The following is a 12,684-nucleotide window of genomic DNA, read 5'->3' as shown; positions in this document are numbered from 1 at the left end:
GGCCCCAGGCCGTTTGGCTTGAGCGACAAACATCAAAGCTGTCTCCGTCCTAGAGTTTAGATGTTATTCATGGGCATCCTTTATGTAATATATAGTTTATTAAGTTTCAACAATCAAAATTCTACAAAGGTACAAGGGAGGTTAACAAGAATGGAATTTCATATTTTATGCATGTTGAAGTAAGTTTTTATGTCTTGGCGTTAACCTTTGAATTGACAACTGATTCTACAGATTGAGTTCTAAGAAAAAAGCAGAATTTGGCCATGAAAATGAGGGGAAATACATAAGGAATGTGATCCCTAGTACTTAAGACCCTGGCCTAAGGTTTTCATGTTTCGTTTTAGAGTTGGGCTGCTGGGGCCTGAGGGTTTTTTTCCTTTTGTTTTAGAATTGGGGTCTCACATCATTTGAACCCATGAGGCGGAGTAGGATTGAGCCAAGATGGCCCTGCTGCACTGAGCCTGGGGGATAAAGTGAGACTCATTTCAAAAAAAAAATAAGGCCGTCACTTCTCGGCCTTTTGCCTAAGATCAAGTATAAAAAAAAGAAAAAAAAAAAAAGGCCAGGCATGGTGGTTCACGCCTGTAATCCCAGCACTTTGGGAGGCCGAGCCAGGCGATAGCTTGAAGTCAGGAGTTCAAGACCAGCCTAGCCAACATGGTGAAACCCCACTCCCCATCCCTACTAAAAATATAAAAATTAGCCAGGCGTGGTGGCAAGCGCCTGCAATTGCAGCTTCTCAGGAGGCTGAGGCAGGAGAATGGCTTAACCCTGGAAGGCAGAGGCTGCAGTGAGCCGAGATTGTGCCACTGCACTCCAGCCTAGGGAACAGAGCAAAACCTTCATCTCAATAAATAAATAAAAGAAGTATGATCTTACTATTTTGTCCAAGCTGAGGGAGTCTTTCACCTCAGCCTCTGGAGTAGCTGGGTCTAGAGGATTGCAACACTGCACGGAGCTCCAGAACTGCATTTTTTTGAGGTAATATTAATCAGTATGAAGAAAGAGAAAAGAAAATCACTGGGCATGGAAACCGCCTGTAAGTTCTTCTGAGATTGCGGAGAGCATTCAGGTTTGGTTAGAAGAGTGGTTTCCAGGTTGAGAAAAAAAGGAGACATGGGTCCTTGGTAGAAATCTTTGGGAGCTTTTATTTCAGTGCAGATTCAGAAGGCTGTTATTATCTGTGATAGCTCACACCTATAATCCCAGAACTTTGGGAGGCCAAGGCAGGAAGATCACTTGAGCCCAGGAGTTCGAGTCCAGCCTGTGCAACATAATGAGACCCTGTCTCTACAAAAAATGAAAAAAATTGGCTCACACTTGTACTCTCAGCTACTCTGGTGTCTGAGGTAGGAGGATCACTTGAGCCCAGGAGGTCAAGGCTGCAGTGAGCGGTGATGGTGCGACTGCACTCCAGCCTGGGTAACAGAGCAAGACCCTGTTCAAAAAAGAAAAAAGAAACCTGGGACTGTCATCCAGTTGTCTATGGTATCAATCCCTTAACCTGGAATTTCAGGCTTGTTTTGTTTGTTTGTTTGAGACCGAGTCTCATTTTCGTTGCCCAGACTGGAGTGCAGTGGTGTAATCTCAGCTCACTGCAACCTCCACCTCCTGGGTTCAAGCAATTTTCATGCCTCAGCCTCCTGAGTAGCTGCATTTACAGGCGCATGCCCTGTAATACCACGTGCTTTGTAATACCACACCTGGCAAATTTTTGTATTTTTAGTAGAAATGGGGTTTCACTGTGTTTGCCATGCTGGACTAAAACTCCTGACCTCAGGTGATCCACCCACCTTGGCCTCCCAAAGTGCTGGGAGTACAGGTGTAAGCCACTGCACCCAGACTTCAGGGTTCCTAATATGCCCACAACCTGCTTTTTCCATGGAGTCTTCCATTTTTCTGTTTTTTCTTTTTTTTTGAGACCAAGTTTCGCTCTTGTTGCCCAGGTTGGAGTGCAATGGTGCAATCTCAGCTTACCACAACTTATGCCTCCTGGATTCAAGCAATTCTCCTACCTCAGCCTGCTGAGTAGCTAGGATTACAGGTATGCGCCACCACATCTGGCTAATTTTGTGTTTTTAGCAGAGACAAAGTTTCTCCATGTTGGTCAGGCTGGTCTTCAACTCCCGACCTCAAGTGATCCACCTGCCTCGGCCTCCCAAAGTGCTGGGATTATAGGCATGAGCCACCATGCCTGGCCAGAATCTCCCATTATTCTTTTAAACATGCAACTATGATTTGTTTTCTGTCATCCAAATGCTTGCTTTCATGACATTGCTTTCCTGGTTCATCCAAAATGGGTTGCTTTGTGGCTGTGCCTACTTCAAACATCAATTTAATGTACCTCCTCCAGAGAGTATTTGCCCCACCACCCAGTGATGCCCCTTTTCTAAATTCCCCTAATCATATATTGCCTAGTGATAATGATTTTTATTGCAATTTTACTATTTAACTTCTATATTTTGATTTCAATCTTCAGGTGCTTATGTCTTATGTACGGAATATATTTCATATACTTCCTCGGATTTCCTTGGCCTTGTTTGCTTTCTGTACCCAAAATCACTTGCTCTGCCTGGGGCTTACCAGTTGCATTTCTGGAGTCTCTGGCTTCTCCTGCCACTTAGGAACAATGCAGGAGCTGGCTTCTCAGTGCCTGTCTGGATAATACATGCTGGAATTATGGGAAGGGTCACTCCCCATGGAGCAACTTTTGTCAATTGAAACCAGTGGACTGAGTGAGCACGATACTTAAATTCCCTTTTCTTCTTCCTTCCAAGGATGGTTTCTCCAGTGTGTCTGGAAACAGACAAGACTGAGTAAGGATACCTGCTGAACAACTGATGTGTCTCTTGTGGCTCATTTTCGAGGAGGGGCCAGCAAGGTAACACATCACCATGTGTTGCTTCAAATCCTTCTCTACCTAACTTCCTTCCAGCTTTCTTCACTCTGGCTGTCCTGAATTTGTACCTCCCACATAAAGCATTGGCACTTAATCCTTACCTTGAGGGCAGGATTCACACATTTTTAATGTTTCTGTTATCCACAGCACCTAATACATGGCATTTGGTATTCAGTAAATATTATAAATAAATGGTCAAGATGTAAGAATTCCCTTTCCAGTATAAATAACTATGGTACTTCATTAGAGAACAAATACACATCAACATATAATTTATAATATCTCATGATGTACATTTTAGGTGTTTTTATTTTAATTTATGAAAATAGAGACAAGGTCCATTATTGTTACAGCTCTTTTACTCCAATAGTTTGATGAGTTCTGAGTTCTTGTCCCATGACTGAGAAGAATGAGGTACATGGACACTGGAGAGTGAGTCAGGCAGAGTAGATTTTATTGAGCGACAGGAAGGCTCTTGATGGTGAGAGAGGATCTGAAGGTGGGTTGCTGGCCACGAGCTTGAGTCTATAGGTTTTTATGGGCTAGAAATGGGGAAGTGCATGCTGATTGGTCTGTGGATATGCTTGAAAAAGCACCATTCAGTAACAGGCATGACAGTGTAGAGGACCAATGGGGGAAGGGTAGTTATGTATAAAATAGGTGAAGGATAAGGACCAATCAGGAGAGAGTGCCAAACAAGAATGGGAGCTCTCAGTTGGGTTCATGGATTTATCTGGAACTCGTAGCTTGGTTTTCAGGCTGTAGACTGTCCTTGACTTGAAGGTTGAGTTTAACCAGGGACCCATCCCTGCCTACCTAGGAATTTACCTGCCTCCTCTTGCTATCACTATGTTGCCCAGGCTGGTCTCAAATTCCTGAGCTCAAATGATCATCCTACCTTGGCCTCTCAAGGTGCTTGGATTACAGGCTGAACCACCATGCCCAGCCTTGTTTATTTTTAAAATATGTAATATATTCACATGGTTCAAAATTGAAAATGTGCAAACTGCTTTCCCCTTTCAATTAACGGTGAAAAGACTTCCTCTTATCTTTGACCCCCTAGCCTCTTAGTTTTCTTTCCTGACAACTAATATTATCTTCTTGTCTATCTCTGCAGAAGTTTATGGATATATAAACTGATATGTATTATGTATATACACACACACACACACACACACACATTTGGTTTTGCCCCACTTAGCAATATATATTGGAAATAAATTTTGAAAACAACACCACATTTGGTGATAACTTCATATCATTAAACAAAGAGCTTCTTCATTCTTTTATATGGCTACGAAGAAAGTATCTATTGTGTCAATTTGTCGTAATTTATTTAACATCCTGTCACTCTTTGCTATAAAAATAAGACTATAATAAATTATGTATATTTTTGCCATTTGCAAGATAAATTACTAGAGGTGGAATTACTGGGTCATAGGATGATAGGTTAGTTTTTGACGGATGGTATCAACTCTTTGAGGGATGACTTTTGCTCTTCAGGGGTCTTAACTGCTTTCCCCTTCTCAATTACCTGCACAGCCCTCAGCAAACTGTCCTGCAGAGCCTGGTTCTTTACCATGTTAGTAATGAGAAACGTGATGTCCCTGATGTACATCTGTCTCACTTTAGCAGGATAGTGTTCTGCCTTGTTACCATGTGCAATAAAGAAGGTACAAAGTGCTGCGATGTCTCCTTCTTGCAGCCCACACTCCTCCAGAATGGACTCCCATACGACTCTAATGCGCTTGTTCTTAACTTTTCGTCTGAGGACAGAGGCCAAGGTTGGAAGACCTCTCACCAGGTCTGGCAGCTTCTCAAGCACGCGAGTATGCAAGCAGATAAGTACTTCAATGACATAGCTGTATACGATATTCAATTCCATTGAAGTGAACCTACAAAAAATATGGAGAGCTTCTTAAGCAGTCAAATATTTTATGTAGAAAGAAACAATAAATTCTTTTAAGATAACTCAATATTAACCTACTAGGAGAACCATCTGTTGTAATTTAGAAAGTATTTACCTTAGAGTTCAAATTCAAATACTTACTTTTTTTTTTTTTTTTTTAAAGATAGGGGTCTCACTTTGTTGCCTAGGCTGTGCTCGAACTCCTGAGCTCAAGTGATCCTGTCACCTCAGCTTCCCAGAGTGCCGGGATTAAAGGCACGAGCCATCATGCCCAGACAATACTTATTTTAGAATTAATGCAAATAGGCTGGGCACAGTGGCTCAATCCTGTAATCCCAGCACTTTGGGAGGCCAAGGTTGGTGCATCACCTTAGGTCAGGAGTTCAAGATCAGCCTGGCCAACATAGTGAAACCACATGTCTACTAAAAATACAAAAATTAGCTGTGTATGGTGATCCATGCTTGTAATTGCCCCTACTTGAGAGGCTGAGGTAGGAGAATCACTTGAACCCAGGAGGTGGAAGTTGTAGTGAGCCAAGATTGTGCCACTGCATTCCAGACTGGGAAACAAAGCAAGACTCTGTCTCAAAAAAAAAAAAAGAATTAATGCAAATAAGGCTTTGGCAAGCAAGAGACTCTGTGATGAGATATCTGCTACAGTGCCTGGCATTTGAAGAGGTGCTCAAAGTACTTTTTTTTAAAAAATAAATGAACCTATGAAAATGTAATTGCTTTACAGTCTGCTGTTGGAAACATACTAAAAAATTCAATTTTGGAATGACCACTAGAAGCTCTCACAAAGTCACAGAATTCCACTGATTTCTCAACTGATACTCACTTGAGTGCCAGAACTGCTGTCCACATCTCATCTTGAGCTGCTTGGCTTGCCAGAGTCTTCCTATGATGTTCAAATTTCTGCATCAGGTTATCCTTGGTGAAGTCTAGTTCTTTGAACTGTGTTTCTAATGCTTGGAGTTTGTGGTCTACTCTGTAGAATAACAGAATCAAAAGTTTAGGTTACAAAACTAAGGTTTTACTTTAAGCTAAGGCTCTAATACATTATTTACAACCACTACCAAATTTGGATAGCTTTTTTTTTAACTTTAAACTATGAAGGGAAAATGGGTAGCTATTTGAATTCGAAAGTTTCAACAAATGGTCCCATTTGCTGTTCACTCTAGCCATCATCCTTGTCCTTTCATTCCATATATTGCAAACTTTTGAATTGTCTAATTATTTGAATTGCCTGCTATGTCTTGTATTATACCTTATACTTTATGTATGTATGTATATATGATTTATTTATTTTCTAATACAGAGTCTCACTCTGTCACCCAAACTGGAGTGCAGTGGCAAAATCACTACCTCCCAGGCTCAAGTGATCCTCCCACCTCAGCCTCCTGAGTCGCTGGGACAACAGTTATGTGCCACCACACCTGGCTAATTTTTAAAAAATATTTTTTGAGAGATCGGATATTACTATGTTTGGCTGGTCTCAAACGTCTGGGCTCCAGCCATCCACCTGACTTGACCTCCCCAAAGTACTGGGATTACAGGCATGAGGCATGAGGCACCATCCCTGGGCTATTCTTGATACTTTTAAGAATATTTTGTGTAAGCATTTCACAACAGTCATAAAAAGTAAAGCAGTCCTTTTTACTATTTTACTATTAAAGAAATTGAGTCTCAAGAAGACTGAGACCTAATGTCATAAAGTTAGCTAGTGCTGAGACCAGTATATAATAAGGTGACTTTTTCTACCCCATTCTAATTGTCCAACTCTTATCCTTTCTTCCAGAATCAGCTCAAATCCACTGCCTTTTTAATCCCCATCTACCTTGAGATCTCCTTTCCTTCCTACTTCTCACTCACAAGGACTGCCTCTGTGAACACATCTCCCCACCTCCTGCTTTACTATTAGGGTTAGTCTTTCATGAACTAAACTGTAAGTTCTTGGAGGGAAGGAATCAGAGACTATTTATTTATTTATTTTTTCTGAAATGGAGTCTCGCTCTTGTTGCTCAGGCTGGAGTGCAGTGGCACAATGTCAGCTCACTGCAACCTCCGCCTCCCAGGTTCAAGTGATTCTCCTGCCTCAGCCTCCCAAGTAGCTGGGATTACAGGCGCCCGCCTCCACGCTCAGCTAATTTTTGTATTTTTGGTAGAGACCAAGTTTCACCATGTTGGTCAGGCTGGTCTTGAACTCCCAACCTCAGGTGATCTGCCTGCCTCAGCCTCCCAAAGTGCTGGGGTTACAGGCATGAGCTGCCGTGTCCAGTAGAGACTATTTCTTACATACCTTTATGCCTGTCCCCCAATACCCAGCAAAGGTCTTACACTGTAATAAAAGATTTCTTGTATGATTGACATCTTTTGATGTGAATGAGATGCTGAATTCTGTAACCCAAAATGGGAATTTGAGTAGCTCTGAACAGCTGTGATCATCAGAGGGTGCTGTGGCACCAGAATTATGTCTAATTAACCACAAAGACTGGAGCAACACAACTCACTTGCCTAAGCCACCTACATTGTCTTTATGAGGGCAGTGATGCGTAAACACACGTGCTAGTTCTCTGAGTTTTCATGTCCCTGGTGACCTGAATACCTTTGCGGTTGCCCAGCATTCTATTCTTGATCATCTTTTATTCCTGGTCCTGAATTTCTCCCAAGGCTAATTCACCTTCAGGTATTAGGTTTCATCTAAGCTTTAGACCTGTATTTTCTTTTCTCTTTTCCTTTTTTTTCTTTTAAGACAGAGTTTCACTGTATCTCCCAGGCTGGAGTGCAGTGGTGCGATCTCGGCTCACTGCAACCTCCATCTCCTGGGTTCGAGAAATTCTCTTGCCTCAGTCTCCTGAGTAGCTGGGATTACAGGTGCCCACCACCACACATGGCTGATTTTTGTATTTTTAATAGAGATGGGATTTCTCCATGTTGGCCAGTCTTGTCTCAAACTGCTGATCTCAGGTGATCCGCCTGCCTTGGCCTCCCAAAGTGCTGGGATTACAGGTGTGAGTCATAGTACCCGGCCTAGACCTGTATTTTCAACTATGTTTTGTGCATCTCCATCAAGACGGAGCTACTGAACCTCAACTCTCCTAAGCTTAACCTACTAATACCACCCCCATCTTCAGAAATGACTATGAAGGAATGTTGTCACTGCTTTACACATAGACAAGACTCACTATTAATTTTCACTTTGTAGGAATATAAGCCTGTGTGACCTGATATGCCAGCTATTTCTGTCTACAAGTCAAACCCATGTTATTTGAGCTGGGTGCAGTGGCTTACACCTATAATTCTAGCATTTTGGGAGTCTGAGGTGGGTGAATCACTTCAGTCCAGGAGTTTGAGACCAGCTTGGGCAACATAGTGAGACCTCATCTCTACAAAAAATTTAAAAATTAACCTAGTGTGGTGGTATGTGTACTTGTGGTCCCAGCTACTGGGGAGGCTGAGGTAAGAGAATTACTTGAGCCCAGGAGGTCAAGGCTGCAGTGAGCTGTGATCATGCCACTGCATTCAGCTTGGGCAACACAGTGAGACCCTGTGGAACAAAAAAAAAAAAAAGTCATCCAGGTGCAGTGGCTCATGCCTGTAATCACAGCACTTTGGGAGGCTGAGGTGGGTGGATCACAAGGTCAAGAGATCGAGACCGTCCCGGCCAACATGGTGAAACCCTGTCCTTACTAAAAATACAAAAATTAGCTAGGCATGGTGGCACGCGCCTGTAGTTGCAGCTACTCAGGCAGGAGAATCGCTTGAACCTGGGAGGCAGAGGTTGCAGTGAGCTGAGATCATGCCACTGCACTCCAGCCAGCAGGACTTCGTTAAAGAAAAAAAAGTCGTTTGGGATACCATTTGTATTAACTTCCAGACCTTTAAGAGTATATTGCTTATAGGTCATCTGTAGCTTGAACCTCAGAGATGAACTCTAGCTTGTCAATCAGTATAAAATTTTACAATTGCAGCAGTTCTTTGGAATCCTCTCACCAAAGGACAGTCCCTGGCCAGTCCAATTAAATCTAAACCAACATGCAAATCTGAATGCAGCCTGTTTTTTGTTTTGTTTTGTTTTACTACTACTTCCTTAGTTCCATTAATGACCTTACCATCTATCCAGCTGCTTGAACTAGAAATCTCAGAATAATTCTCAACTGTTTTCTCTTCCCCTTTTATGTCTCTCTAACCCATTCCTGCCTCTCCATCTCCACTAAATGAGTTTCTCATCATCTTTCACTAGGACCTAAGATTACAGTAGCCCAACTGGACCCCTGTTTTCAATTTCCAATCCATCCTCCAGACACATTCTTCTAAACCACAATTCTGATCCTGTAACTCAACTGATTATAAATGGTTTATGCCATCCTGACTTGCCCAGTGATATACTTAGAGCCAAACTGGATCTCCTCAGCAGGAAACACAAGGGCCTTTACCCTTTGCTCCTGTCTTCTGCCAGTCCCTCACCCATCCTAGTCATCAATTACAAGAGACATCTAGTTGCTACCTGAGTACATTATGCAATTCCAAGCTTACATATGGCTTATATGCACTGTTTCCTCAGCCTAGAATTCCTTCCCATATTTTTCTGCCTCATAAGTTCCTACTTGTACTTCAAGATCCAGCTTAAGCTGAGTGCAGTGGCTCACGCCTGTAATCCCAGCTTTGGGAGGCCGAGGCATGCAGATAACCTGAGGGTTTGAGACCAACCTGACTAATATGAAGAAACCCCATCTCTACTAAAAATACAAAAATTGGCCAGGTGGTGCATGCCTGTAATTCCAGCTACTCGGGAGAACTGATTGAATCTGGGAGGTGTAGGTTGCAGTGAGCCGAGATCACGCTATTGCATTCCAGCCTGGGCAACAAGAGCGAGACTCCATCTCAAAAAGAAAAAGATTCAGCTTAAATGACCCTATATGAAGAGTTCCTTTTTCTAGTGTCAAAGGCAAAATTGATTGATCCTCCCTTCGTGTTCCATAGCCCTTTAGGAGCATCACCATTGTAAGGTCAATCACATTCAATTGTAAATATCTTTGAAACTTTTCTCTTTCCTACAGGTTTTGAGCTCCTTGAGGGCAGAAACCATGTTTTACTTATGTTTGTAAATCTAAGATTTAGCACATGCATACATCAAATGGAGTTACAGCACCTGGGAGCAGACATTTCTTTATTATTAATTTATATAGATTTGGGCCTGGAAGACTTAAATCACTGTGATAGAGACATAATTCTTCTTTTTTTTTTTTTTTTTTTGAGACAAGTTTCCAAGTTTCACTCTTGCTGCCAGGCTGGAGTGCAATGGTGCAATTTTGGCTCACTGTAACCTCCGCCTCTCGGGTTCAAGTGAATCTCCTGCCTCAGCTTCCCCAGTAGCTGGGATTACAAGCATGCACCACCAAGCCTGGCTAATTTTATATTTTCAGTAGAGATGGGGTTTCTCCATGTTGGTCAGGCTGGTCTCAAACTCCTGACCTCAGGTGATCTGCCTGCCTCGGCCTCCCAAAGTACTGGGATTACAAGTGTGAGCCATTGAGCCTTGCTTTTTTTTTTTTTTTTTTTAGACGGAGTCTTGCTCTGTTACCAGGCTAGAGTGCAGTGACATGATCTTGGCTCACTGCAACCTCCACCTCCCGGGTTCAAGCGATTCTCCTGCCTCAGCCTCCCAAGTAGCTAGAACTACAGGTGCCCACTACCATACCCAGCTAATTTTAGTATTTTTAGTAGAGACAGGATTTTACCATGTTGGCCAGGATGGTCTCGATCTCTTGACCTTGTGGTCTGCCCAGTTCAGCCTCCCAAAGTGCTGGGATTACAGGCGCGAGCCACCGTGCCCAGCCATAGAGACAGAACTCTAATGAGAATTTCTGTAGTTCTTTGTTTATTTCTATTCTTCATTCTTCTCTTACCCATCTTCCCAGAATAGCAGACCCATGCTTACTCCCTTACTACACCCCTCAGCAACCTTTTCATTGCCTCCTTCAAGGATATCAGGGTTGTGGTTTCACTGTTCATCTTCTTAAGGCAAAAGGAAATAAAACAAAGCAAAACAAAAACGAATAAATGTTTGAATCCAAATTTTCTGCTGTCTTCCACTCAGCAACAGGCAGCGGTAGTATGAGTATTCAATCTACATTCTGCCTGAAAGGCCACTCAGTGCAAGAAGCTTTTAATAGCTTGCACATCCAAATATAGTTTCAAAGAACTGATCCTGTGAACACAGGTGTCCTGGAATGCACTATAACATTTGCCTTTGAAAACTGAACCATAGTACATCAACATAGAGCAACAACCATGTATAATTACGATTCTGTGTATATGCTGCTAAATATATATACAGATACATTAACGTAACATATACCCGGATTAAATTTGATGGAAATGTTACTCTCATATTTTAACAGCTTCATTATTTAATTGCAGCTTAAATTAGGTTTAAAGAGTACCCCAGATCTTTTATGATCATGGTGACAATATCAAAGCAAAAAACCTAACCGTCATTAGAAACTACTAAATACTTGTTACGGCTGGGCATGGTGGCTCACGCCTGTAATCCCAGTACTTTGGGAAGCCAAGGTGAGAGGACTGCTTGAGCCTAGGAGTTGAAGACCAGCCTGGGCAACAGAGAGAGACTCTGTCTCCACAAAAATTAGCCAGGGGTGGTGTGGTGTATACCTGTAGTCCCATCTACTCAAGAGGTGGTAATGGGAGGATTGCTTGAGCCCAGGAGTCAGAGGCTGCAGTGAGCTATGATCATGCTACTGCACTCCAGCCTGAGCAAAGGAATATACATACATACATATATATATGTATGGGGGGGGAGAATGAGCTTCTATATTCAATATTCAATATTCTTTTTTTTTTTTTTTGAGATGAACTCTCACTCTGTTGCCCAGGCTGGACTGCAGTGGGGCGATCTGGGCTCACTGAAACCTCTGCCTCCGGGTTTCAATATTCAATCTATACTACAATATAGTATTAGATTAGGAATTGAATATAAATATGGAAATAAAATAAGACTTCTGTTTTCTTTTTTAAATTTTTTTTTGAGACAGAGTCTTGCTCTATCACCCAGGCTGGAGTGCAATGGCATGATCTCTGCTCACTCTATTTTTAGTAGAGACAGGGTTTCACCATGTTGGCCAGGCTGGTCTCCAACTCCTGACCTCATGATCCGCCCACCTCAGCCTCCCAAAGTGCTGGGATTACAGACGTGACCACCGCACCTGGCCTAGGACTTCTGTTTTCATGAGATTTAAAATCTAATTGGGAAGAGAGAATATATCCTTAAATAGAAAATGTATATGGGATGTGTGCTAAGTAGATAGAGACCATAAAAATAATAGAAGATGACAGACTAAGTCACTGAACTCTTGGGTCATTGGGGAAATACTCCTACTGCCGATGATACTTGGCTTGGCCTCAAGGTCAGGGTCTTTGATTATCAGAGAAGAATGTGAAAGGTATTACAAACTGGAGAAATTGTGAGCAAAATCACAGAGGTGGCAAAGTAAATGATGTGTTCTGGAAACAATGCATGGTATGTTTTGAGCAAAAGATTCGTATAAGGAAAAGAAAACAACCAAAACATTTAAACTGGTAAGAGCCATGTCCTGTGTTTATTTATTCACCGAATAATTTATTCACTTATTCAATACTTACTGAATGTCACAAATATTAACGGAATGGATAAAATCTATGAATGAATGAGTAGCACTATTCCAGGCACTGGCAATATAGTGATAAGTAAGGTGAAATCCTTGTCTTCAAGGAGCCTACTAGCAGGGACACAGTACACAAGAATTACAAGAGAGGAATGCATCTAGCTAGCCTGGTAGGTGTTCTGACAGATGTGAACTGTTGGTTTTAAAAGATT

At 42.1% G+C, this 12,684-nt stretch overlaps 1 protein-coding gene across 4 annotated transcripts; it reads right to left on the bottom strand.

The window, feature by feature from the left end:
- Positions 1-3,182: 3,182 nt before the first annotated feature.
- SMCO1 (single-pass membrane protein with coiled-coil domains 1) lies at positions 3,183-10,951 on the bottom strand. Of its 4 annotated transcripts, none has more exons than XM_002758248.6 (3): positions 10,718-10,951; positions 5,647-5,796; positions 3,183-4,794 (listed from the first exon to the last, which is right to left on the bottom strand). In XM_002758248.6, exons 1-3 carry the CDS (start codon positions 10,741-10,743, stop codon positions 4,350-4,352), a joined length of 621 nt encoding a protein of 206 aa, XP_002758294.2. In that variant the 5' UTR covers positions 10,744-10,951; the 3' UTR covers positions 3,183-4,349. The 4 variants fall into 4 exon arrangements, with proteins under 4 accessions (XP_002758294.2, XP_008979719.2, XP_002758295.2 ...); XM_008981471.5 differs by having other exon boundaries at positions 10,750-10,951; XM_002758249.6 differs by having other exon boundaries at positions 10,774-10,951.
- Positions 10,952-12,684: the final 1,733 nt, after the last annotated feature.

Source organism: Callithrix jacchus, chromosome 15 (genome assembly GCF_049354715.1).
Source record: "Callithrix jacchus isolate 240 chromosome 15, calJac240_pri, whole genome shotgun sequence".
Taxonomy (NCBI): Eukaryota; Metazoa; Chordata; class Mammalia; order Primates; family Cebidae; genus Callithrix; species Callithrix jacchus.
The sequence above is the reverse complement of the archived record's forward strand: the minus strand, read 5'-3'. Positions and strand labels throughout refer to the sequence as shown.